Here is a 27,864-nt window from a genome sequence, read left to right as displayed (position 1 = left end):
TCCATGCAGTGAGGTTACCATAATGTTATTAACAGAAATGCAAGCAACATAAAATGATTATTATTTTCAAGGCTCAAAGTTTTAATAGCAGAAAGAAGTAATAATGCAGCAGGTTTTTCTATGTTAACAGTTTTTTACAGTTTATACTCAAAAAATCTAGAAGCCATTAGGTAGACCCTTTTTTTCTAAATTAAGCTACCAGTTTGAAAAGGCAATACAAACTGAATAAATAACCAGAAATCTAATGATATCATTACATTGAAAAGACATGCTTCCTACAACAAAATATATATTCCTGAATGAAGTCACACATAATCACAGAATTTCAAATTTAACTGTAGGCCAGACCATGTTCTTATCCCTAAGCTATTAACAAAGTTCACAAGGTGCAAAATGAGTTTATATGAAAATAACATCTTTCATTTACAATGGTAATATGCTCATACTTAGTCCAAAGTATCTGGAATCTTACTAGGCACTTTCATTCCATTTTTAGTCTGCTTTGATCTGTCAATTTTCTATTTTTAAAAGCTTTCCATTTATAGTTTCAGAACTGTATTTTTGTATTTAGTTAATATAAATATATATATATTAAATATAGCTTAATTATTTGACTAAGTAAAATGCAGAACTGGTCTTCACATCATCATTCTGATCCCTTTAGGAAAAGCAACCATCTGTATTTATAATCCATATGGAATCTTCTCCTAAAGTACTAAAAATATTCAATCCTCCTAAAATAGTCAAAGTAGCTAAGAGTCTTCCTGTGAATAAAAATTAAATGGTTTGTCATCAAAGAGTTCACTGTAAAAAAGCATTTGCATGTGTAAATGCATCTGCACAGCAAGATAACTATTTTGCTTGGGAATCCTTGAAATGAAAAAACAACCTAGAAAATGTCTTGCAGCCTTTATTTGACTAGAACTAACACCAGGAAGACTTTTTGATAATCACATTTACTAACAGTACCAGACCATTCACTCTAATATGAACTCTCAAGCTAAAATGTTAAGTAGAAGCTTGTTTAAATTGGGTAATTGTCATTTCTCAAAAAGACAACATTAAATACCATTATAGCTATTAAATGGTTTTGTCTTCAACAGACAAAGGCCTAGTAAACCTGATCAAGAAAGCAATTTGCAGAAAAAATATTCTGCCCAGTTACAGTCATATTTCTTTGCAGCAGGCATACTAAATATGGAAATAAAAAGATTCAAATAGATTGGAATATGGAAATGCATTTAAAAAGTTGCAGGAGAAGATGGTGTACCAGCACTGCAATTTGTTAATACAAGAAAGTTTTCCCATGTTAAGGGCTCAGTGACCAAGGAAATGTGAAAGAGCTGCTGACAGGCCAACAGCTCACCTTACATGTGTCCAGAAAGTTCTGGAAAGCAGAATCACTGATAATGTTGCACTAAATACAGATTAAATGTTTGGTACTGGTGTCTCCATTACAGAAACACTGGTGTGTCAGAAGAAACACATTATCAAGTTTTTATCTCTTGCAGCTGCTGTTGGACCTGGAAGAGAACAGACAGAAATATAACTGATAGTGTGACCATATGCAGGGGAAACACACTCACCCAAAATAAGCCTTTTTTCTGAAAGACTACATACCATCTTAATGTCTGGCCTTCTGGTTTTTTTGTCATTCAGACACCGATCAGCAATTGAATACATTTTATGAATTGAAGGAACATCCCAGTCACTCATCTTTTCATCAACATAATCCTCAATAGTTGCTTCCTCATCCTCAATTTCATCTTTTATATTTAACTACAAGAGAGTTTGAACCAACAAGCAGATAACATTGTAAGTATCTGAACAGCATGTGAGACTATAAATAAACTATAAATTTTTATTAATTTATTCTTTTTATTCTATATCATTTTAATTACCACAACATCATAAAGCAAATTCCTTTAAACCATATCATACAGATTTAGGTGTCTTCCACTTCAAGGCTCAGTTTTCTAGTATTGTTTTTTTTTTGTAAGAGAAGAGGCACAATCAACTAAGTATCCTAATAACCCACAAATATCCAAGTTTAAGCTGGTATAATTTTTTTAATCACTTTTATAAAGCCTCTTCCTATAGATAAATGTCTGTCTGTAAACTAATCTTCTGTCTCCAGTCTCCGTGACTGCAGTATCTGCTGGAAACTTCTAGTCAGAAATCAAATTTTAAATCTGACTGGTTTAGTCCAAAAGTCCTCAGCTCCAAAACACTTGAAGTGGGTTACCTTAATCACACATGTACTGTTTGAGGAAGCATAAATGAGTAAATAAGAGACAATGAGTAGAGGTAGATATTCTGCCTTCCTCTATGGGTCAGTCTGAAATTGCTGACCAACAATTGATTATCTCAGAACCTCTTCACTGACTATGATTTCATAAAAGTGATCCTGGAGCAGTGGCAGGGAAGGAGAAAACATGAAGAACATACCAGCAACTGTGGCTCCCGGTTTTCATCCACTGGAGGAAGACCCGTTATTATTTCTAGTAAGACCTAGGAGGAAAAAAAAATCAGAAGATAAAATAAAACACAGAATAACCATTAGCATATATATGATTTGCAAAAAAGAGCATGACCTCCAGGCTGTCAACAAATACCCTCAGGATTTGCGTTTGTCCAAAGATTTCCTATACAATTCATTGGTTTTATTCTTATCTTTATTTTCATTAATAGCAGTGTGGCTTACGAATTCAACACAAGTTATTCTCAGGCTACATGGTGTTCCTTCACAGCAAGACTGAAGGATTTCCAAACTATTCAGAGATAGTGTTGGGCCTGCCTTCCCATGAAACAAAATGCTGGGAAGGAAGTGGTCAATAGTGAGTAGGGTCTTGGATCTATCCAGAACAAATTAAATTTTCGTCCAAATATTAAGCTCATGTCTTTTTCTACTCGGCTCTAAGGCAAATTAAACATGGACATTGTATTTTTGGTGTTGAATATAGTAAAACACAATAATTTTGGAACATTTTCTTAAATTTTCTTTTTCAGCCTGAGTTACACTTTTGTGCAACACCATGCAAGGAAAAACCACGTTCCACACACTTCAAACCACATTTAGCTAGAACCTGGAATATTATTTTACTCTGGTCTTTCACATAGCATATCAACATATTCAAATTATTTTAACACAAAGTTTAGAAACACTATCTTAAGAAAATATCTTAAGAAAAATTATAGACCAGAGTAATCATTTCCTTTCAGATACTCTTGATTTTGTGTGCTTTTATCTTTTACAACAGAAGTCATATACTGCTTCCCACATTCTACTTACTACTCCAAAACTGAAGATATCTGATTTAGGGGTTATCTCTCCTCGCAGAGCTTCAGGGGCCATATAGGCTGCTGTTCCAACAATTCTTTCAGTCATGATTGTCTGTGTGAATGTTACAGATGCTCTTGCAAGGCCAAAGTCAGAAATTTTGGGCACATATGTATCAGTTAATAAGATATTTGCACTGGTGGAGAGGGGAGGTAAGGGAAGAAACAAAAAAGAAAAGAGAATTTTCTGAACATTACAGTAAATAGGTTTTATGACAGACTAATAATTCTTTAATAACCTGCTATGTAAATTGCTATTCTGACTATCTTGAAAGCTAAGATATTTATATATTATTCATAAAACAAATTATGTAAATTTACATAATTAGTAAATTAGTTATGCTGGAAATTGTTCAATTTCAAAATTCATTCCTCTAAATAAATGAAGAACTGACTGCAAGATCCATCTATGTTTTTCTTGTGAGTGCATGCATGAAAAAATAAAAGGCAGGACAACAAAACACAAGGAAAAAAAACTAGACACTCCCCCTACCCCCAAACCTTAGAAATACAGAACTTTTTTTTAACAGACCAATTATGTTACATTTATGGTTTGGCTTTAAGAGAGACAATAGAGAATAATTAGCTCTGATCAACTTCTATTGGATCACATCTAAATCTCTGCTCAGAACTAACAAAAGCAGGTTTTTTGTACCTATTATCTAATACCAAGTCAACCATGACAAATTCATGCGCTAAATGAATAATACTCTTGTCTTGAAAGAAAACCAGAAAACTTATTACTGCTAGAATATTCTGTGTGCCATGTTTTCACTTGACCTCCAGCTTTTACTTTCCTTAAAAAAAGGCAACCCTGACAAATGAGGCTCATCTCAAAGTCCTTAACGCTTTCATAAAATGCTCAGTAATGAATTACAGCAGAAATCTACTGGGTTTTAAACCTGTACCACTTAAAACCATTTTAAAATAGCTTGATTTAATATTCATGAAATCCTCATTTTCTGATCCCTTTAATGGAACTGTAAGAAATCCACAATGCCTGATATAACATATAACACTTGCTGGAAAGTTATACTGCTAACTTCCCCTTCTTCCCTTCTTGTTCACCCAACCTGAACAAAATTAACACAGCTGTAAGTTACAATGGATCACTTGATGTTAGAGCTGCTGTAAATAACGACCACTACAAAAGCCATCATCCACCAAGAGAACAAGATCACAACTTCATAAATCTCAGCTTCTTATCAACTTGAATCCAGTCCAAAGAATGGTCATTTTTTGGGTACGCCACAAAAAGCACAATAAATGCAAGCTTTACTGCAACTTTCAAGCTTCAAAAGAGAACTGAACTATTTCCTGGGCATAACCAATCCAAAAAACAACTGGGAGAATACCCATTAAACCCTGTTCCCTCTAGCCTAGAGAAGCTGTTCTAATTCCTGTGTGTTTATGAATGGTCTAAACATGGCAGCAAATTGAAGACTGAAGTAATCTTGGATGTCTCTTCATCTAAATGTTATCTGGGAGTGGCAGCACTATTAATAGTACCAATCAAATGTACTGAACTACTCACACAAGTTGCAAAATGTTATTCAAACATTTGCAATGTTATTTCAAACAAAAAAAACCCCAAACCCAATTCTCCAATGTGATCAACTCACAGCAGTTAGAAGGGCAGAGGCAGCGTAAGGTAAAGAAGTGCATCCCTTGCAGTCATTACACTTCTCCAGAGGCTTAGGCAGGGAAGAAAGAAGAAACAGACTGTCAAAGCAGCAAGCACAGATATGAGATAGCTGAAGCAAATGCTTGTTCCCCCCAAGCTGAAAGGTCACAAAACTGAATTTGCCTGTATTTAGCAGAGTTGCCAGAAGCCAGAAAGCTACTGAAACATTCATCTGTAACACGCAGTCAGTCGTTCCTTCTCAACCATCACAGAGAGTACAGCATTTGGGGCTTCTCTTCAAAGATTTGGCCTCTTAAGAAAACCAACACAGTAAACTGTAGCAGCAACAAAACAACAATAATGAAAACACCAGAAAAAGCCAACCAAACTCTACAACAAACCCCCTACCTATTCTGAGTTCTGATGTCCATAGGAAAAAACTCTGGTATAACAAACAATGACCATTCATTATCATTGAAGAACCTTGAACTTCATGAACCTGACTGAAGTAATTTTACTGTATTCATAAAAAATAGGGGTAAATCAAAGGAGACACTGAAGAAGTGTTCTACGAAAACAAAAAAAAAAAAAGTGTTTTTATCCGAAAAATTCCCTATTTAAAAATTAATTGTTCTTCAACAGCAGCTTCACTAGAAGCAGTTAAAGAACAGAACTTTGTGTGTTCTCATGGCACTCAACTATTTGAAAGTAACAGATACAATTTAAAATACAAATTACAATTTACATAATATAACACAATTACAATTACAATGCAAAACCTCATGGCTGGAAAGCTGTCCAGCAGCTAAGGGAGCTGGCAGAGAAGGCGCCTCAGGGAAGACCTTATTGCACCATACAACTAACTGTCTGAAAGGAGGCTGGAGCCAGGTGGGGGGGGAGGGCTCAGTCTCCTTCCAAAGCAGCAAGCAACAGGACAATAGGAAATGGCCTCAATTTGTGCCACAGGAGGTTTAAATTAGCTATAAGGAAAAATTTCTTCACCAAGTGAAGCAGTGAAAGAGGTTGCCCAGGAGGGTGGTGGAGTCACCAGCCCTGGAGATATTTAAAAGACATCTAGATGCAGGCACCTGGGGACATGGCTTGGAAGTGGACATGGCAGTGCTGGGTTAACAGTCAGACTCGATGATCTTAAAGGTCTTTTCCACCCTAAGCAATTCTATGCTTCTAGCCCCATAATTATCTTTAGAAATCTGTACTAGTCATGTCCTTGTGGCACAGACAAGATTGTGGAGATAGATGTCACTTGCAGAAGATTGTGCCCTTGACTGAAGTAATGCTTTTTGCAGTTTGTTCTCTCTAAAATTACTTTAACAGGGGAAAGATGAAAAAGAAAAATGAAAATGTGAAAATGCAGCCAGCAATAGTCTGCAGGTTTTACCTTTTAATATCTCTGTGAATGTGATTATTTTCATGCAAAAAGTTGATGCCATTTGCTGTACCTTGAACAATTTTACACCTCATATTCCAAGGAATTGGTGGAGTTTCATCCTTGATTAAGAAGAGAGAAAGGCAAGTAAAAATCTGAAAAATATATATACACTCACATAAACCAAAACAAACATACAAAACCCCCACAACCCAAAAGCAACTTCTTGCTATGTTTTGTTGTGTTCAAGTAGATGATTAAAAACACTACCAGCATACATTTCTTAATTGATTGGGGCAGAAATGCATGCCTTTGTCACATTACATTTTTTTCCTGCATTTTGCCTTAGATTAAGTTGTCAGTTGCAAAAAATGTTCTTGGTTAATGCTTGACTCTGACTCTCCAAGGCCAGCTGCTCAGCAAAGACCTATCTGTATCTACTGCAGCTCCCACTTTGTACTGGCACTGATACCAGGGCCTTCAACCCAAAGCAAATAATTCAAAGCAATCCACTGTTTTTTACTAACAACAAGAAGCCAGTCTTCCAGGATTTTTTGAGAGTATAGCTTTATTCATGCTACTAATTAAACCTCAGAAGTAAGGACATCTACATTTAAAAACCAGTAATCAAAAATGTTGTCAGTGGCCAAGGGAAGTGGATTACAGTATCTCCCCATTCTACCACCTCCCTTGCCTGCTCAACATCCAGACACAAAGATGATACAAGCAAGAGTCCATGCATCAAACACATCCAGTGAAGTCACAAAATTAAATTATCAGCAAGAACAGATGTTCAAGTAAATACGTTACTCACCTCTCTGATCTTATTAGAAAAAGATTCTTTCTAATTTATAGATTCTGATTTAGATTCCTTGATTTATGCCATAAATTTGTCCTCTTGCAAAGGAAGAGGCATTTATTTCTCCTTTAGCTTTCAATTATCCCCAATCTTTAAAGCTCCCTTGATGATAACAGCTAGTTACACTGATGACCATTTTCATATACATCCTTGATAAGCACTGCTCATTTCTACAGATAAACTTGCACTGCCCTTAGGTAAGACTTAGTCTCTCTTCTGCACTGATTCAATTAAAAAAACAAATTGCACCTGTAGTAGCGTAGGCAAGCAAATAAATGTAAACTGGCACAGCAGTACTAACAGGACTAGTTCTTTCCTCAAGCACTGCTATTCATTCTCATCATAGCACCATGTTTTCCCCACTGGAGCAGAAGTATTTGTGCAGCCCTACAAAGGAAATGTCTCCACATGAAAATTAAATATTTTTTCACCAAGTATTATTTTATCAGCCATATCAGTTCCTAATCCAGACCTTTCTCCATCTAATAGATGCTTGAACCAGTACAACCAGATTATCAGTGCAGAAAAAAAACCAAGCCCAAGATCTTAGGTCTGAGGACATGAATGGTTGAAGTAGCACCAATGTAAAATGTTCACCTGATCACAACCTCAGAAGCTGCAATTGCTTAGTATTAAGCAGATTTTTTGAACTCCTTCAACAAGTTAACACAGACACTAATCTACTACCTCAAGTCTGGCTTACTATTGGACTGTGTGTCCTTGATATACACAGTTGCCTCACTAAACCAAAGCAACTTGTTATTTACATAAGGCCAAGGCTAGAACATACACCATTTGATTAAATCATAAGCATTTATACAAAATAATAGTTTTTTTAATTGAAATTTACATTTACTGACGTACTTCAGAAAGAGATAAGCAGACTAGGAGCACTGTATTATAACCGCTATCACAAGGACAATGAACAAGGTCAGTTTCACAGATTTCACAGAATCTCAGGAACCAGCAGAGAACATACCAACAGAAGAACTGGGAACAAGACTGCAGCACCCTCTGCACTGCCTCACACAAGCACAATCAATGCAAGCTTCTGTGATGCTTCAGATACCAGTACATGACATTGCACTGACAGCCTGACTTGACTTTATCTAAAATGTTTGTGTAAAATCTTATTGGAAGAATCTTGTTATTAGAACATAAGAAGAAAGTAGTAAAACATCATTTGGCCATCACAGTTCAGTTCCATTTGAAAGACATTCCACAGATTCCTGTACTTCAGCAAAGCAAGGCAACTGGAAGCTAGAAAAAAATTCACTTACCAGACAAGCAAGTCTGTCAAGCAACGAACCGTTGGGCATGTATTCATACACCAGACATGGCTGAGCACCATCACTTGAGAAACCAAGCAATTCTACTAAATTTTCGTGCTGACACCTGTGGCAAAAAAGAAAAAAATATCCGTTCACATGTGCTCTGAAAGACTCTCAACTTGTTTCACCTCTACTGCATAAAGCCAGGCTTGTGTGGTGATGTTCTAAAACAAACAAAATGTGATTGTGTACAAGAAACATTTTCAGTTAACATGCAAATCGTTATGTTAGAAAGACAAAAATTGTATAATGACATACTCACTTTGCCATTATGTTTATTTCTTGCTCAAACTGCTGTTTTAAGTCCTGAACGCTAACATCGACCATCTATAAAAACAAGTATTTGACATTAACATCATTAGTTCATAATAAAATGCACAGCTGTTCATTAAGATAAACAACAAAAAGCCTTTCTTAGTTAACTTTTCACAATACACCTTCTACTAAGTTCAAAAATAAGTATGGGAATGTCACTTGAAATTCCTTGGAACATTGTATAACTGGATAAATGGATCCAGTTTCAGCAATCAACAACTTATTCCATTCATTGCAGTTACATCCCAATAGTACTTAATTACAAATTCAATATTCACACAAAACAATGGTTATGAAGACTAAAATTCTCTAACAAATTAGCTTGTCAATCTCAGCCATTGTAATCTGAAATGGAAACCACCTTAGGACCCCTTCTCTTCTGGCACTTCTTGAGGGAGAGGGGAAAACAACTGGGGAAACACTCTGGTCTTCCCAACAACCTGCTTAGCCCCTCAAAGGAGAGTTACAGAGAAGGCAAGAACTAGCTCCTGTGACTGTGCTGACTCGTAACACTGATGGGACTAAGGATAAGTTTCTTAAGCCAACTAATGCGTAGGACAGTGACAACTTTTGGAAATCTATCATTCAATGCTTTTCACAATAAACAAGATAAACAAGTCTATTTGATAAAGTACACAGTCATTAAAATGAAAAATCCCCAGGACAACTCACAGCAATGAGCTTCTTGACAGCCACGTTTTTGCCATTGATGTAGCCTTTGAACACAATGCCAAAGCCACCTTCTCCCAGTTTATTACCTCCAGCTGATTCTGGTCGCACATCAAAATTATTTGTAATGCTTTCCAAGTCATGAAACAAAAAATTCTGGAAATCTGAAAGACATTGACATTTAGCACAAAACTGTGTTTTCACTTAAGGAACGAGGTTTTCTGTTTCAGTTCTCTTAAAACAAAAACTTGCTACTGCACAAAACCTGACGCAGTGGAGCCCTACTTCCAGCTCTGTGATGAAGATACCAGAAACACAAAACGAAGGCAGATAAACACATACAATTACCTATGCATCATTTTATTCACAACTAACACTGCAGCACACATCTGATTGCATTTTTGATTCATACTTGCAATACAGGTAGCAGAAATTAAATGTGCAGCAGATCACAGAGAGAGCCACAGTGCCTTATATACAAAAAATACACCAAGGTTACATTCATGCTCCTGGCAGCAACCCAAAAGTGAACCTTTAGGAAACAACAGACCAACCACATACTTTCCTAAAATGCCTTCTTCAGTCATCTTTTCTGCAGCATTCTTTGTCATTTCTGACATACAAAATCTAGTTTCAAAGCATGAGATGCTGAACAGTCTATAAAATAAGTATTGGAAAAGCACAACAGGATTATGTGTGGCAAAAAAGAAATTGCAATTTAATCAACAGTTAAGTTTTCCCTCAAAGCAGGTGATTTATTGGCAAGATGCTGTTTCCCACAGATGCACCATGACAGGAATAGAGTCATCATTCTTATGAACTGCTATGATTTATTTCACATGGGGTGAAGGAAAGATCAGCAAAAAAACAGCACTCAATTCTACCAAAGTAAATGTCTACCTGTGTTACTGGACTGTGAGCTGCTTTTTTCTTCATTTGAGTAGGAAGAATCTGAATGCTGCTTCTCAGCACTCTGAGCTAAAGCAGGCTTTACAGATGTCACCCTTTTTTCTTGTACAGGTAGCTGTTTCTCATGTATAGGCAAGGTTTCCTGTGAAGAAAGAGGTAATGTAACTTCCTGTGGCATCCTTACAGCTTCTGAAAAGGGAATTTAGAAAAAGTGTTAACTACATTAGGAACCAGAGAAAAACTAAGTAATGTTAATGCAATATTTTTCGAAATTAGGAGACACATAAGTATCACTAGGTTATATTGTGCCACTATGTGTAAACTCCAGCACTCTTACTGGAACTTTAAATTCATACTTAAACTGTTATTACAAATGATAGAAAGTGGAAAATATATTCTTTTTTGGTTATTTTAACCTAATCCTTTCTGATTTTCAAGTTAGCATGAAGCTCCTTAGCATCTTAGAAAACTGAGAACACAATAGAAAATGTACAAGAATAACAGTTACCTGGAAGCAAAAGGCTTGCTGGTGCTAGGAACTGATTCCTGATCAGCAGATCCACAAGATCAGCAACTGTACAGTTTGTGGTTCCCCAGTCATAAAGCAATTCACACGTGGGGCTCTTTCCCATTTGTACAAATGCCTCAAATTTCCTTAAAAGATAAATATTAAGATCAGTATTTAAAAAAATAATTACCTCAAGAAGCATAAAGGGAAAGAGATTAAAGGCAAATGACAAAAATAATCCACATTAAAATAAAATCTGAATGCACTGCAAAAAACCAGAGTTTTCTGAATACACAGCCAAAAAAACCTAAACACATTTCAAATCGGGGTAAAAGCATGCAAAATATGGGAAAAACTATGAGAAATACACATATACATGGCCTCAGCTGTCTGTCTAGGATCCATAATATATTGGCATGTTGGACTAACACAGAAGAGAATGTCAGACAGAGACACAGAGCTAGTCAGACCCAGATCAAATGGCACAAATAATTGTTTTGCTTCCATTTAGCATTCACACTCCACCTTGAATATTTTGAGATGGGCATTAGGAAGAAAATGAGATCCAGCATTCTGACTGATTTAATATTATCACTGAAAGAAAAACAAAGATTTAACACTACCATTACTAGAAAAGACTGGAAACCCAAAATTATATATACAGCATGTAAAAATCTCAGTCTTTGAAACAGCTTCAACAAAGATTCAGCAAGCCCTTCAAGCAATGAGGTGCTCATAAAATATTGCAAGCATTACTCCTCAAGTAAATTTGTGAGTTTTAGGCCTGGGGCTCCCCAGGTTTGTTGGGCATTTTCTTGAAGCAGTGAATTTGGAGTTACAGCGCAGCTGTCTCTCGGGCACCGTAACATCAATGCCTACGAGTCTTTAGCGTACAGAAAGTTATGCAGCCCGTCCTGTATCGCTAAAAATACCTGTGTCTGGAGTTCTAATTAATCCTAATTTCTTCAGTCAATTTTCTGAGGCTTGCTCAAACCCGAGCTGCAGTACAATTAGGAGTAATTACCTTGCGTTCCCTAAGGAAATGGGAGTGTAAGGCGCAAGGGCCCCCCAGCACACGAGGTGCAGCAAGCTACAGTAACGGGCTGGCAAGCGGGGCTAACAAGGTTCTTGTGCTGATGCACGAGTTTGGGTTACGGGACTGTGGTGTAGGACCTTATGTGCACTTGGCTGTATCTGCTTTCCCCGGACGGGTTGGTTATATCCACCGCAAGTTTCTTCCACCCTTCCTGCGGGTCGATGAGCTCCGCCAGGCGCCGCACGAGCCCGTAGCTCAGGGAGCGGACGTGCGTGGAATCCGTCACGGGCTCGCCCATCCTCCGCTCCTGCTGGGACACAGCGTTACCCGCGCGGTTCGCCGGGAAGCGCCCGCCCCGGCCCCCGCGCACCATTCCCGGCAGGGAGCGCACCTGCACCCGGGGCGCTGCCGCCCGGAGTCCCCTCACGCCTCACCGTCGCTGCCCTCCCGCGATCCCCCGGGCCCCGCTGCCCACCGGCCGGTACCGCCGCTTCCCCTCCGCCTGTACCGCTTCCCCTTTAAGGGGGCGGGGCCCAGCCCCCGGTGCCGCTGACGTCACCTGCGCGGTGGGGACACAGCGGAAGCGCTCTCCCACCTGGCGCTCCCATAGGCGGCCGAAAGGGGCCCCGCCCCCGGCACGACCCATGTCCTGCCGCGTGGAGGGGGGCTCTCTGTCTCGTTGTCTTTCCCCCCGGCCCTGGGGAGCTTGGTAACGTCCCTGGGCCCCCCGATGGGAGGAGGAGGAGGAGGAGGAGGAGGAGGAGGCTGTGGCGCCCCCTGGCGGCGGCTTCCGGGGACGCCGCGCTCCCGCCTCGCTGTGTCTGTCCGTGCCTCGCTCCCTCCCTGCGTCCCTCCGTCCGTCCGTCCGTCCGTCCAGCCATCCCTGCCTGCCTCCCTCCCCGCCTTTCAGCAGCCTTTCCGTAGCAGTTGATGCTCTTCCGCCCCTCTCCCCTTTTCCTGCCCGGCCTGGCGGGGCGCAGGGCAGGCCGCGGCCATGCTGCCCGCCTTCAGCTACCTGACCGAGCACACCGGCTTCCGCGGCACCATCAAAAACGCGCCCGGGGACTTCGTAGTGACGGAGCTCGAGGTGCCCGAGCTCTTCCTCGGGGACTCCCGAGCTGAATTGCTCCCGAAGAGCAGCGAAGCGGCACAGAGCGGCCCGTGTCCGCGGGAGCCCAAAAGGCGGAGGACGGAGCCCCCCGGGTGCCCCCGGGATTCTGCTCCCGGAGCTCCGGGGCAGGGCCCAGGCCGGGCGGGAGGCGGCTGCGCTGCATCCCCGGAACAAACCGGGCCTGAGGGACAGCCCGAGCTGCAGCCCGGCCTCGGGGAAGCCCCAGGGTTGGAGTCCTTGCTCGGCGAGCCCGTGAGCGAGCTGCTCCACAAGTTTGCCTGCGATGTGAAGGATGCGTGGGGCTCGGGAAACGGCGCGGATGCTGCTGCTGCTAGGGAGTTCTCGCTAGGACCGAGGCTGGACAAGAAAATTCGGGCTGATTTACACAGTGCTGTTAGGCAGAAATTCCCCTTTCTAGTCACTCTTACAAAAGACAACGAAATGATTGTAAAAGGGAATCCTGATTATAGAGAACTCTGTCAATTAGTGACTGAAAAGGAAACAAGTGGTTTCTTTAAATTTTTAGATGCAAAGCTAGAAAATTCTACGTTTTCCTTTGAGCCTGATGGAAACAAAGAGCACAGAAAAACAGTTCACCACTTTATCAATAGAAAATTTGGAAAGCTTTTAGAAACAAAATCTTTTACCATGACAGATGTCAATGATCAGCCAAGTACATCAATAATAGTACGGTTTCGAGAAAAAAGTGGGTCCAGAAAAAGGTGTGCTGGTGGTTTTCAGGACAAGCAAGATGTTTATACAGGTAAATACATTTTTAGTGAAGGTGACAGGTATTACAGTGTTCTGTAGGTAAGACTGATACTCAGGATAATTTTTATACTGTCAGGTCACTGTTTATGTTGAAATAAATTATTATAAGTGCACTGGTGTTACATCCTTGGAGAATGAAATGGAGGAATCAAGTTACTGCAGCGATTTGGCATCAACTGCTCGCTGATAATGGTTACAGTTATTTTGATTGTAGCCACTCACTCTGTGGCATTCCCAGGGTGATAGCTTTCCCTTGAAAATAATTGTGAGCTTTTAGGAGGTAGATACTGAACAAGTTAGTAAGGTCTGATTTGACTTATGATCTCATTCTTCAAAGCATTCTCTGATACAGAGAATGTTTCCTGCAATACATCTATGCATGTCTGTTGAATTGTGTTGCATTTTATGAGGTACTGTTTTTAAAGGCATCAGGGTTTTTGGTTGGCCTGAGTTTTGTGTACCATTTTTATTTTTTTCCTTCTGTGCTGTAAAACTCCCATTTGATTTAGATTTGTGTGGTAGGAGGGCAGTTTCTTTACAGTTTCCATGCTGTTACAGTTCAAGGGGGAGAACCTGCCCGTCTGTCATGGCAGAACACCGAAACATAAAGGCAACTTTCTAATAATTCTGAGATGATTGTTTCAGCTTTCACCCTGCAGAAAGAAAATCTAGAAACACTAGAAGCAATTGGCTTGCTGGCAGCTGAACTTGATGTTCTTCCTTCAGACTTCAGTTACACTGGCATCAAAGATAAGAAGGCTATCACTTTGCAGCCTATGGTGGTGAAGAAGGTGACGCCTGAGAGGTACTTAAAATTGGGTGCAAGCAATTTACCATGTAGTTTTTGATGTTAATAAGTATCAACATGGTAGAATCCCTTGAAATGTTGTTACTGATGTATATATAGAGCACAGTGGAAATGTGCTTTATCTTTTGTGGCTTTAGGGAACAATTGCAATTTAGCACTCAAGTCAGTGGCAAAACTCCACTGCAAACTGGACTGTAGGGCCAGTTGTCCAAGAGATAATTAGCAAAACTTGGCATGAATGTTTAAATGATGAAGAAAAATAGGTTAATGCATCCACACAGCAAGAAAAATATTTTTTTATAAATGAACAGTTTATGATGTTATTAAAATATTGATTAGGATTCAAGCTCTTATACTGGAATTTTCCTTTGATTTGTGTTGTCATCTTATTACAAAAGTTCCCATACCTTCTGGGTGATTTCTCACAGGAAGCTCCTCACAGCACTGACTCCTTCTTCTCCACAGTACAGACAACTACTCACTAACCCACTCTTTTGTAGCACTCATCCTTACTGGACACAGCTGTGGCCCATTAAGGGCAGGCCTGTTCCTAATCTTTGGTGATTGGTGCAGCTGCAGCTCCTCAGGTGTGAGACTGCCTTCTGCACTATCTTTATTTTCTTACATTCTATTCCTCCACATATTTTAATGACTCTTATTTACACATAAGAACAAAGAGATTGAGTGGATATTTTAAAGGGTAAATATTTGAACTGTCAGCTGTGTTTCCAATTACAAGCATGTGTGAGCGCACCCAGAGAATCAGTGCACTGAAAGTGTTTTTGTTAAGGCTGATGGAGAAAGAGCAATTGTGTTTTGGAATCAGCTAGAGCACATTACCTTTTCCTTTCTCTTTAATGAAAAACAGGTTTTGAGGAGGTAAGAGTAAAAAAATTACTAGATTTTCAATTAAAAAATTAAAAATTCTGTGCACTCTGAGAAAGTTCCATGAATTGCTTAATTCCAGCATAAAAATGCCAATAATTTAAAAATATTTCTGAATTATAACTACATTTTAAGACTTCTGTGTCTTAATTTGATTTTATTTTCTCATAATAATTGTTTTACATCCCATTTTGTTTTTTAAAGTGTTTTCAATATGAGTGCAAAGGTGAAAAGGACATTAATTAGAAGTTGTATAGCTTTAGTAGAGGATGGTTCATAATTTCTCCCAATTACCTATTTAGGTTGAAGGAGATTGGAAATAAAATGGAAAAAAAAGGCATGAAAATATACAACATCCGTCCAGCACAGCAGCACCTCAGACTTGGTCAGCTGAAGGGCAATCACTTTGACATAGTTGTGAGAGACCTCCAGCACCACAGTCATGACTCCTCTGCAGATTTGAAGGAGAGAATAGCTGAAGCAGTGGAAAGTGTTGAGGTAAGAAAGACTGATGATAATGAACAGAGTTTTAATTCTTTGCTGTTATAAAAAGTACATTTAAGGAAAGTGCTTGTAATAGCACAATAATGGCAATATTTCCCAGGTTTGGTGCCCTTTGCAGTTTTATGTCTTTCCTGCATTACTTAGGGAATCAGGAGTAAAATTGCCTTCCAAGAAGGAATTACAAGTGAATTGAAATTGTGTGTTTCAGACTGGAGACCCCAGGGTGGTGCAGCAAAAGAAAAGGGGAATTCAGTAACAAATGAGTGTGGATATAAGAGCCATTGCTGCACAGAGCTGGGGCGACCAAAGTGATGGGTCTCACTGTGGCCGATGAAGGGGAAACAATGTACTTACACATCCATATAGTGTGTATGGGATACCTGTGTACACACACACATGCTCACTGCACATCACAGCTGGTTGCCTTTTTTGGTCATGTGAGGAACATGCAAGTGAAAAACTTTCATGGTATGAACATATGTGGAATGTCCATCTCTGAGAAGGAAGACTCCTCTGAAGTGCAGTGGATTTTGATTCTGCTTTCCTTAGTCCCTGAAGGAAACTCCAATCATCAGACATTCTTAAGCCACCAAAAAAAAATAAAAGCAAATAATAGAAAGGAAAAATTGTGGATATTTTTACAGTATTGATTCTCTTGCCCTGTCTTTCAAAGTAATAACTATAATATAAATTGCTTTTAGAAGATTCATCCAGGAATAAACTCTTGAATGAAAATTACCCACTGTGCAAAAGCAAAATACATTACATGTATTTTGAAAAATAATTTTATTATTGAGAAAAGCATTCAGCTGGTACTATATTGCTTTCTTTGCTCCATCTGACTTGTTTTATTTTACTGTTTGGAAAATGAACCCAAATTCCTGTGATCGTGTGTCTTGCTTTATTAGATTTACCTTACTGGTCAGAAGATAAATGACAAAACAGGATACATATTTATCCAAAATATGCATTTTTCATCTTCTGTGAAAGCAAAATTGTGTATGGGACCTATAGGTGTCCAAAGCAAGATAATAAAATTTGAACCTAATAACCATTTGCAAAACAAATATGTGTTTTGTGCTTGTCTACTCCATGTATACTTACTATTTTCTAGAAAAGGGTCACATGACTGTGATTTTTCTTCACACATGTGACCTAGAACTCATCAGGAGCTTTAAAATCCCAATTAGCAGAAGTGTTCACTTTTAACTTCTATGTTGCAGTAATAACAGAAATTATTTCATGTTAAAAAGATTTGTGTTTTTAAGAAAAAATGTCCCATGGTTACTGTTCATTAGCTGTGCTGCATTTGCTGGAGTAGAGGTAACATAATCTGATACAAGTAAAAAGCTTAATTACTTTGACTTGACCTATAGTTGTAATTATAATAATCAACTATATAGGAATAATTTTGTTTCATTTACCTGGGATCTTTTTAATAATGTGAAGACAATGGTAGAACTTGATTGTCTTTTTAGATATCTTTTTAGTGCCAAAATATCGTAATGAATTTTGAGTTTTGCTTTTCATGTAACTTCTGATTCTGGTTTTATACATTTTGGATATAAATATAGATGTATGTGTGTTGTCTGCCTGGTCTTGATCGTACCCAGTACTTTCATGCATGTAACATATTTATCCTTTCTCATTCTAGACAAAAGGTTTTGTGAATTACTACGGACCTCAGCGATTTGGACAAGGACAAATTGTTCAGACAGATCAAATAGGATTGGCTTTACTGAATGAAAAAATGGTATTTCCATTTTGTAATTTGAGTACTTACTGTCAAGAGAATTTCATATTGCTGTTGCAATACCTAGCACTGGATTTGACCTTCTCAGTGAACAGTTTCAGTTGTGAGATAAATCCACCTGTGTGCTGGAAGCAATTGCTAGATCAGTTTCAATAACAGCTTAAGCATGAAGATATTCACACTGAAACTAAAACCTTCTTTTAAACAGCAAGTGAAGCTTTAAATAGTTCTGGGGTAATAGTTCTGTATGTGATTGGGATTTTCATCATGCCACTTGGCAGGAAAGTGGTTGCATTCCATACAGGATTTGAACACTGCAAAGAAGCAGGCTTCATACAGTGTTTATTCATGGCCCTGATCACCTCTGAATTGTAGCTTCTTTATCCTGCTGGGGGTCTGTTTGCTTCTTAAAAATGTCACATAAATTTGTAAGAGAGGATTTGCTTTTTCAATACTGCAGTAATTTATCTGCAAATATAGAAGAGATTTCTGCTTTCCATTATTCCTTGACTACTTTCCCAAACTCTTAGTTCTGAGCTTATTAAGTAATAATTAATAAGATAAGAGTAATGTACTTTTCAGTGTAAATAGTATAGTGAAGAAGAAGTAGGTAGGAGACTAATCAGACACTACAAAGTCAAAATTCACAAAATTTGACTTTGAATTCACAAAATTCACACTTGAATATCCTTTTCTTCTAATCTTGTTTTGATTCTGAGAAAAATCAGGAAAACCTATCTTACAAATATAAGAATCAAGATTTGAGGGCAGTCCATGAAAGTTGCTGTTGATGTATCTGACATCAGATAGCAGTTGGACCAGGTGCCAGTCCCTGAGGAGTAATGATTTAAATCCTTAGTCTTAACTTAGTAATTTAATTTAAAATAGGTAGGAATTACTGTCTGTATTAAAAATGTGCTAGTATGTGCTTGCACAGTCCAATACAGAGGAGGACAAGAGCCAGGTGTCACAGGTTGGTAGAAGTGCTAGCAAATTGAGCAGCTCCTCCAGTATTGCAAGCAGCAGAGATTACTGTAGTGTTTTTCTTGTCACAGTGTCATCTAACCTAATACAGGTCAGTATTAAAAAACAAAATTAAAAAAGTTTTCCCTCTGTATGAAACTGTTCAGTCCAAATTTTTCATGAAGCATGCAGGATGGAAGGAACCTTCCTGTTCAGGATAGAATGATGACAATTTCACATGGAAAAGTTTGAACTGGATGACCAAGAAAGTGACTTGTTTTCTCACAGAGCTTTGAAAACTGTTTTACATTTTCTGGGTGACTAAAACCTCTTTTTAATCTGAGAAGGGGTACAACACATTGTTCTGTGGTTCATGAGATCTTCTGGGAAAGGGAGAATTTGACACTACAGAACTGATTTAATTTTGAGAGCTTGCAGAATATGTTGAGACAGAATTGGATGCATGATTACCTGTTAAGCTGATAAATAGTCATATTTAACTGAAAAAAATTGTACTTTTAAGGTGAAAGCTGTGAAGTTATTTTTCACACCCGAAGATACTGATGATCCTGTAAACAATGCAAAAAGATACTTTCTTCAAACTGGTATGTCCACTTAAATTGTCCGAGTATTTATGCAGAGTTGATATTGTGAGGTACTGTGTTGCTGCACAGGGAAATACTTTTTATTTTCCTACTGCTTTATGCTTCTTGCACTTCATTATAATGAACTTCATTATCATTTTTATATGTGCAACTCAATAGAGTTGCATGTTTCAAAATTATATGAGGATGAGGTCTTAAATGTGCAAAACAGTGGAAAATGAATGTACTTCAGGTGCAAGAAAATCTGGAAGCAAACACTGTATATCATAATGCTGGAAGAGACCTAGATTTATCAGGGGAGTTCTGGCCTCCTTCCATCTGTCTGCTTTTGGATAATGACCTCCTTCTCCCTAGTGAGGGAAGTGTACAGGAATATGGCACCCAACTCATACTCAGCACTTAAGACATCTACTTTCTGTCTTTCTTGAACTAAAATCAACAAAATAGGTCAAAGGCAGGAGTGTGCTGAGTAGATTGCTCTGTTTGCCATATTTATTGGTTATATCATTCAGCCAAACTTTCTCAACAATTTGAAGTTGCTTTCAACTTCAAACATAGTTTTCTTTTCAAATATTCTACATCTACTAGCCTGCTTATCACTGTAGATTGTCTTACCAACTATGATATGTAGCTTCAAAAGCCAAAGACATGTTTGGTTTCACAAAAAAGTGTAAGATAAATGATGCTGTTCTGTACATGGCTGTATGATGCATGGAACTTCCAATTGATGTGGACCCTGAAAGCAGCTACTTGTCTTTTCCTGAAAGCAGACATAGAAGTCTGTGCAAAAGGCTTCATCAGGTAATCCCTTGTAATATGAAAAAAAAAAAAAACCATAAAATTTTAAATATACAGCATTTATATAATGCAGTAAAAATCTGATTAAGTGCATTTTCATCTTGGTTAAGAATCAGACTTCCCTAACGCCAATGTAATTTTTGCCTTTAAAATAAAGACATAGTTTTTACCTGCTGTGAAGTACATCTTCTGAAATGATGAGAAGTAAAGATTTAATGTTCTTTTATAGCTTGGTTTTTACTTCCAGTTACCTGGTTCAAAAAAGCCACTTTGGAGTGATAAAATAAGTTTCTAAAAAAAAATTGTTTGAACTAGGCTGAATAACTGAATGACAGCTAGTTTAATTTATACTGCATGAAACAGAATAAAATTCATGGTTCTGTGTTGATAGGCATACAAGATGAAATCTGTCTAAGGCAACACATTGAAGAAAAGGAAATAATCAAAGCATGGAGACATTAGACTGATACCTTTTTTCTGCATTTGATTATTTCATCTTTTTAAATGTCAGGTAATACTTGAATAATCAGGGATTACTGACATGGTTATTTTTGTTTATGTCAGAAGATGCAAAGGGCACACTTGTAATGCTGCCAGAATTTAAAGTGAGAGAGAAGATGTTGCTACGAGCTTTAAATCGCTATGGTGTAAATCATGAAGGTTGTACCAAAGGATGGCTCAACATTCCTCACTCCTTGCGCATATTCTATGTCCATGCTTATTGCAGTAAAATTTGGAATGAAGCAGCATCATATAGGCTGAAGACTTATGGCTCCAAAGTGGTTGAGGGTGATCTTGTCTTCTTGGAAGAAAATGATGAATGCGTTTCCCTGAATGACAAGGTGAGTCTTCTTGTAAAGTTGTTCTTGTAAAAAGAAAACACCAACAACAAAAACCCCAAACAACTCAATGTACTTAAATACATAAGCAGACATACTCTAATGCCTTTATTTTGGTTCTTTCATTAAAATATTTAATATTTGTGACTAAGTTAAAAAAATCATGTAGAATTCTTTTTTGTTTCACCATAAATAGAGCTATGAGCTAGACATACAATTAGCATCCTTAATCTGTTTTGGCTGTTCATTTTATTCAAGTGAGAGGAAGGAACAGGAGGTCAGAAATGATACATGTGGAAATTTAGTCTCCATGGTATATAATGCTCTTAGGATCTGACTGGGGAAAGCCTTCAGAGTAGAAGACTCTGTGTGTTTCCATGTTACTAGTCAGTGCAGATAAGAGTCTTGCTCTCCACATCAGGCCTTTCCTAAATACAGTGCTGAGTGTGAGTCCAGGGTGAAAGGTATCCTCAGGCTGATCTGATAATCTCATTGCAGTTACAGAGGCAAGAAGTGTTTAGCACAGTTTCACTGGTGCTGGGTCTAAACTGGTACCAGCTGTTCAAAAAATGCAGCAGTCTTCTTGGTAAAGTAGTAAAAGGCAAGGGAGTGCTTCTGCTTGCCCATAGCTCAGCCTGGGAGCTGTGCATGGAGCCATAGGTGAGCCAGTGAGTAGAATCTGGCAGTGAAGTGTCTGGTCCGAGGTTTTGACGTACCATAGTCCATTCTGAAGTGCTCTCTTCAGATGCTCTTTCTTTTAGGGTTAGCATACCTTATTGTGAAGACAGCTGCCAAGTAGCAAGTGGTAGGACAAGAGGAAATAGCTTCAAGTTGTGCCAGAAAAATTTAGATTGTGTATTAGAAAATATTCTTCACCAAAAGGGTTATCAAACACCAGAATTGTACTGGTTCAGAGAAGGGGTTGAGGCACCATCCCTACAGGTCTGTGATGAGGGTTTAGTGGTGGACTTGGTAGTGTTTTGCAGCTGGATTCAACCTTTTCCAACCTAGATTATTCTATGATTCTATCTTTCTCCTGATCAGATCAATCATTAACTGTTTCCTAGAGAACAAACAGGTGTGTGCAGAAGCAGAATGTAATTAATTTCTTTTGGGTGAACCTCTTACAAATTTGAAGGCAAGAGCATTTGAAAGGCTACCTCCAGTCCCTATGGAGTAGCTTGTGTTTCAATTGATATTTTTGTTTACTAGTATTTCTGAGAGTGAATGTTAATGAAACAATTAGATCAAATAAAAGATGTATTAAATTCAATATTGAGTTACTGAGTTTTATATAGATAAATTTCTTCTTAGTATAAAACATATTTTTTGTATTTTTACATTTGCTGATGTAGCGCAAGATGGTATTGACTTTGTTAACTTCAGACTCAAAGAATAATAGTAGTGGATATCAGTAAATATTTAATGCAATGCCATCTACCAGTAACCTGATTAATATAAATTAAGCATATCTTAAGATTTTTTCATACCTGAGTTTATTGCCCCTGCAGTAGTCAAATAACCTTAATATTCTGTGCAAGTTTGTGAGTACAGTGCATAATTCCTAAAACAAAGCATAAGATTTTACTTTTTAAAAGGTTGGTGTTTTTTTCTTCTTAAATGTCTTGTCAGGTTCATGTAGTCACTGCTGAAGAAGAATCAGCTAACAAATATTCTATATACCAAGTAAGTCTGTATGAAAAATTCTGAGTTGTTGATCTTTTTATTTGATTAAAATGTTTTATTTTAAATAATGTGATCAATTTAACTAGTGCAATCTTTGTCCCTGCCAGAATGCTCATTGAAGAAAACACATGTGAACTAATTTCCACTCTCATAAAAATTTGCTTGGTAGTGGAAATAAGTACAGTGTCATTTGCAGTATGGCAATATTTATCCTGAAGCTGAATACTTCGAGAAAGATTTCAGTCTACTTGGAAACACTTTCAAAAGAAGTTGACATTCTAATTTTTGAAGGTTTCAAAGTATAATTGTGAAGTCTTGCATGGCAACTGAATATATGGCAACTGAATGTCTTTACTGCTATACACTGCTTTGTTTTAGGAATCCTGATACATTGATTATTTTTTCTGCTTTAATGACATTCAATATATCTGCCCATGCACAGCTTCATTTCACAAGAGAATCTGTTGGTTTACTATTTCAAGCCCCAAAACACAAGGTTTTAACACATTTTAAATGATCACATTTATTTAAAAGGGAATGGGTGAGCATTACCTCAAATATGTTTGTTTTTTCTTTGAAGGTAGTTCTTCCGATGGTGGGACACAGTATCAAGTATCCCAGTAATAAAGTTGGACAATGGTACCGTGAAAGACTTTCTAAGGATGAGCTGGAGTTGTGCAAATTCAGAGTGTCTCCGTTACAGCTAAATATACCTGGATGCTACAGACTCATTTTGAAAAATGTTAAGAATGTCTCATATTTTTTGGAAAGTAATGAAAAAGTGATCAAAATTGAGGACAACCAGCTGAATGATTTAAAATTCTCTCTTCATATATCATTTGACCTTGATCCTTCATGTTATGCAACAGTCTGTCTGAGAGAAATAATGAAATGTGATTTTTAAGATTCCACTTAACAAAAGATTGCAGGAATATTGTACAATGTTGTTATTTTAGATGTAAAGCCAGAAACATAACAGAGAATAACAGGTTCAAGTCACAAACAGGAAAAATTTGTAGATTGAGATTCATACTGATAAGGAAAAAAAGCATTACCAAAATCCTTTGGAATGTTTCAAAATAATTCCAAACTCTGAATGCGTTGAATTCATTGGAGTAAAACTGTTGCACCAGGAAGATCTAACAGAACTTAAAGAAACCATGGGCAACCAGCATGAATTTCCTCTTTGCATAGGCATCTGGCTTGCAAAGTCCTGGAAAAGTATTTGCAGCAAAGAAATGTGTCTTATAATTCATAGTATTTTTTTATATGTTTTATACTAAATGCTATTCAAGCAATAATGTTACAAGTTTACAGCCTAAAAGGTTTCTGACTGAAAAGTTGTACTAAGGTTTCCCAAATATATTGTGTTTCATTGTGTTCAGGTACTTAGTGTTAAAAGGTTAAAGTCCTGAGTCAACAGTGACAAGTTGTCGGTTGCATTATCAGACATTTGATGAATGCGCCAAATCAAGTTAATGCTGACCTTTTCAGGATTCAGTAGTGCATAGCTGGGAGTGCCTATTTCAGAAAGCTCTTCAAGATCAGGTGAGTACTTGACATCACTGGAAAAACGTTTATAATAAAACCAAAACCATGTATAATAAAACCAAACCATTGTTTACAAGATGCAGGCTCTACTGTTACTGTCAGGTCTTAGGTAGTACAAAAAATATACTAACCAACTTTGGAAAAAAAACTTTTCCATTTTCTTTTTGATTAAGTAAAAAAGGCAGTTAACTGTGATAAAATGAGTGGATTTTTGAAAAAGGGTAGAACAAAAAAAGCATCATTTACCTTGTCTGTTTGCCACTGTACCACACTATTTGTGAAACCAAGTTGGGATTTTGTGGTTTGGATAGGTGGACAACCAGATGAGTGAAAATGTGATTGGATGATGAGATGCAGGGAGTAGTAGTTAAGGGGTCACACTCTCCCTGGAGTGAATGTCACTGGGGTGTCTTCTAGGCCCATCAAGCTTTGTGTCTTTGTCAGTGGCCTGGAGGAGTGAATGGAATTCACCTTCATTGAATCTGCAGATGACACCAAATGAAGGGAACAAATGGATATTCTGGAGGGTCAGGCTGTTGTTCAGGGCAGCCTAGATATGTGGAAGGAAGAGGCCAATGGGAGCTGTATGACACTCAGCAAGGACAAATGTGAAGTGCTACCCATGGGAAGGAAGCACCAGTGCCACTGCCACTGCAGGGACATGGTGAGCAGCTGAACAGGGGCCCTGTCCAGCTCTGTTCCTTGGCAGCAAGAACGAGCAACAGCCTTCTGGAATAGGTTAGCAGGGACACAACCAATAGATCTTGGGCAGGTATTACATCCCAATTTCCAGCAGTTGTTTGACCACATTTAACTTTTGCATTCAGTTTTGGTCCCTAGCACTAGAAAAATGTACAAGAACTGTTCCAAGTTCAGCAAAGAGCCTCTGAGCTATTAGGGCACTGGAGCCCTTGTCATTTGAGGAGATGCTGAAGGAACTGGGCTTCATCAGCTTGGAGAAGACATAGTTTGGGGGGAAATCAACAGCAGCTCACCAGCACCTATGAGGAGGTTAGCAATAAGATGGAGCCAGGCTCTTCATAGTGAGTGTGGCAGGAGAACAAGAGACCATGAGCCTAAATTGAAATTACGTTTACAATGGTTAAAAGGAAGGACTTTTTACCTGTGGGGACAGTCAGGTAGTGGAACGTGTTTCCCAGAGGCTGTGCAGCCTCCATCTGAGGAGGTTTGTAGGACCAAATAAAGCTCTTAGCAACTGTCCTGGTTTCAGCTAGGGTAGAGTTAATTTCTTCACAGTAGCTGTTACAGTGCTGTGTTTTGAATTCAGAATGAGAATGGTGTTGGTAACACTCTGATATTTTGGTCTTTTTTTCTAAGTTAACTATCCTGAGTCAAGGACTTTTTTCTTGTCTCATGCTCTGCCAGTGAGGAGGTACACAAAGGAAACTGGGAGAAAGCATAGCTGGGGCAGGTGACCTCAACTGACCAACAGGATATTCCACACCATAGAACATCATGCCCAGTGTATAAACTGGGAGAGTTACTTGGAAGAGGAGCTGATCTGGGTTCGGGAAGGGAGGTCTGGCATCAAACAGAGGGTAGTGAGCAATTGCATTGAGCATCAGATACTTTTTTCCTTTTTATTATTGTTTTGTGGAGGCAGCTAAACTAGAGGTCTCTTCCAACCTGGATTACCTGTAGATGGCAGCATAACTTAAAGTAGGAAAGTATACTCATTTTTACTGAGCAAGAATCAATCCTATAAATTGATTTCTCTTTATTACATCAGTTGATAAAATGATTGCATAATTTTTCAGATTATGCTAACAATTTATGATAAATTTCCCAAGCTTGAGAATTATAGGAATAGAAAAAATAGAAATAAAGCTCACATAATTTCAATGCATGTATAAAACTGTGCAGCAATGAAGGTACAGATAATTCTATACCTGAAAAAAGAGGATTACTCTGTAAGCCTGTGTCAGTAATTCAGAATTTGATCCTTAGCTTTTATATGAAGAAATAGACTGTCATGCACACAATAGCTACGGAACCACTGCAGGTGTCCTACAATGCTTACCCTATTACAGTGTTTACTGCACACCTCAAGCTTATGGTATAAAGGCAAAATGATGGAAAAATCCATTTCCCTTCTATAACCCAACTGAGTGATCTTTCTTCCATCTTTGCTTTTCAGTATCACCTCTTCTGTCTTCCACCTGCCCTTAAAAACCCCCTTGTTTTGGAAAATTATTTTTAATTTAAGTAATTTTGATACAGCATGGTTCAAAAAGACTTCTGTCAGCACTGGCATTGTAAAGTGCTCCAGTGCCAGCAGGAAGCTGCTTGCAGTTACAATGACCAGAAGAAATAAACTAGCACTAAAGTTCTGTTTAAGGAGACTATTGTGGTCATCGTCCATGTGGATGAAAAGAGCCTTGAAAACCATCTCATCACATGCACAATTTGAATACAGAAGGTATTAAAAGTTGAGCATTGATTTGGAAAAACACAAAAGGTCAGGATAAAAGGTTTTTGACTGAAAGGCCTGCTATTTCAAAATAAATGATCAGAAGATGGTGTTGAAAGAGTTCCCCTATAATCATTTTAGGATCATTTGTCAGTACTTCTATTGAACACTAAAAAACCCTAATCTTCTTAAGCAAATCATTCTTTCAGCAACTTTAAGGTGAAAGAGCTAATTATGTGTGCCCATAGGTTAAATTCCTAGGGTAGAAATGTTCTACCAGGGAAGTCAAGTTAGCTGTTAGAGTGTTTATATGATAAACATCCTTTTTTACTTTATTTTATTTCTTTGTAATGAATTTTCTTAATCCTAGCAGCTATTTTGCAGCTGAATTCAAAGAGTTTTGTATGAGTGCAATACTCAGCTTTGTAAGTATAATCTATATAAGCGAAACATCTGCACCCCTGCATTTTGAAAAAAAGATTATCATTATGCACTGATCTGAATTTAAGGAAAGGATTCATGTGTTCAACTCTCATTTTACTAAGCACTTCTATTGCTACCATCCTTTTCTGATAATCCTTAGAGCAATTCACTAGTACTAATGAAGAGGAGTTCCTGATTTTATTCTTAACAAAAGGGGTTTTAGGTTCAGTGACCAGTTGATTTTTTTTCAGCACAGGTGATAGATAATTGGGAATTTGAATGGGAGAAATGCAAATGTTCTTAATCTATGAAATCCTATTACTTTTAATTCCTTACAAATTTGACAGCTAGTATGATCCTCAATGTGAATGTACAAATTTTCAGATCTTTCAGAAGGAGACGGCCTAAAATTACATTCCTATCATGAAGGCAATTCAGCAGCCAGGTAAATGTGTGATTATTGGCCCAGCTCACTCATTAAAACTCCATTAACTTCTCTCAGTGCCAGTTCCTGTCAGCTGCTGATTTGAGCTCCTACAACCTGCTGATGAGGACAAACCTCCTTTCATTTTTCTTGCAGAAATTCTGCCTGTAACAGGTACTCAAGGGAACAAGCTGAGAAACTATTAACACTTTCCTTTCTTTCAGTCTGAGGTCATGTCTTGCAGCACATTGGTTCAGATCTAGATTTCTTCTGGAGGAAATAAAATCAGAAGGTGAGCTCCAGCTGCAGGCCAAGCATATTCATGCCCTCATGGA

General features: G+C 38.1%; 2 protein-coding genes across 4 annotated transcripts; one reads left to right on the top strand and one right to left on the bottom strand.

Annotated features, from left to right (window-relative positions):
• Positions 1–4: 4 nt before the first annotated feature.
• On the bottom strand, positions 5–13,074 carry IRAK4 (interleukin 1 receptor associated kinase 4). 2 transcript variants are annotated; one of them, XM_054280857.1, is made up of 12 exons: positions 12,993–13,074; positions 12,115–12,284; positions 10,942–11,087; positions 10,425–10,622; positions 9,528–9,688; positions 8,803–8,867; positions 8,490–8,604; positions 6,363–6,472; positions 3,293–3,476; positions 2,449–2,511; positions 1,621–1,779; positions 5–1,523 (listed from the first exon to the last, which is right to left on the bottom strand). In XM_054280857.1, the coding sequence occupies exons 2-12, from the start codon at positions 12,273–12,275 to the stop codon at positions 1,491–1,493; spliced, it is 1,395 nt and encodes a 464-aa protein (XP_054136832.1). In that variant the 5' UTR covers positions 12,276–12,284; positions 12,993–13,074; the 3' UTR covers positions 5–1,490. The 2 variants fall into 2 exon arrangements, with proteins under 2 accessions (XP_054136832.1, XP_054136841.1); XM_054280866.1 differs by lacking the exons at positions 12,115–12,284; positions 12,993–13,074 and adding an exon at positions 11,966–12,085.
• PUS7L (pseudouridine synthase 7 like) lies at positions 12,903–24,326 on the top strand. Of its 2 annotated transcripts, XM_054280833.1 has the most exons (8): positions 12,903–13,851; positions 14,505–14,664; positions 15,855–16,050; positions 17,711–17,809; positions 19,296–19,377; positions 20,740–21,017; positions 22,647–22,700; positions 23,281–24,326. In XM_054280833.1, exons 1-8 carry the CDS (start codon positions 12,972–12,974, stop codon positions 23,602–23,604), a joined length of 2,073 nt encoding a protein of 690 aa, XP_054136808.1. In that variant the 5' UTR covers positions 12,903–12,971; the 3' UTR covers positions 23,605–24,326. The 2 variants fall into 2 exon arrangements, with proteins under 2 accessions (XP_054136808.1, XP_054136799.1); XM_054280824.1 differs by lacking the exon at positions 22,647–22,700 and having other exon boundaries at positions 12,917–13,851.
• The last annotated feature ends 3,538 nt before the right edge of the window (positions 24,327–27,864 follow it).

This window comes from Melozone crissalis, unplaced genomic scaffold (assembly GCF_028551555.1).
Source record: "Melozone crissalis strain CALT ecotype California unplaced genomic scaffold, PUWL_Pcris_2 ptg000004l_1, whole genome shotgun sequence".
Classification (NCBI taxonomy): domain Eukaryota; kingdom Metazoa; phylum Chordata; class Aves; order Passeriformes; family Passerellidae; genus Melozone; species Melozone crissalis.
Note: the sequence above shows the minus strand (reverse complement) of the source record. Positions and strands in the feature narration are given on the sequence as shown.

What these genes read in the sequence shown, in the direction of transcription:
- PUS7L (XM_054280833.1), top strand. Translation starts at nt 12,972, where the DNA reads ATGCTGCCCGCCTTCAGCTACCTGACCGAGCACACCGGCTTCCGCGGC. An exon ending in AAGAAGGTGACGCCTGAGAG is followed by an intron (nt 14,665 to 15,854) that starts GTACTTAAAATT and finishes TTACCTATTTAG; the next exon opens with GTTGAAGGAGATTGGAAATA. An exon ending in AAGATACTTTCTTCAAACTG is followed by an intron (nt 19,378 to 20,739) that starts GTATGTCCACTT and finishes TGTTTATGTCAG; the next exon opens with AAGATGCAAAGGGCACACTT.
- IRAK4 (XM_054280857.1), bottom strand. Translation starts at nt 12,275, where the DNA reads ATGGGCGAGCCCGTGACGGATTCCACGCACGTCCGCTCCCTGAGCTAC. An exon ending in GAAATAAACATAATGGCAAA is followed by an intron (nt 8,605 to 8,802) that starts GTGAGTATGTCA and finishes TTTTTGCCACAG; the next exon opens with GTGTCAGCACGAAAATTTAG. An exon ending in ATTCACAGAGATATTAAAAG is followed by an intron (nt 3,477 to 6,362) that starts GTAAAACCTGCA and finishes CCTCTCCACCAG; the next exon opens with TGCAAATATCTTATTAACTG.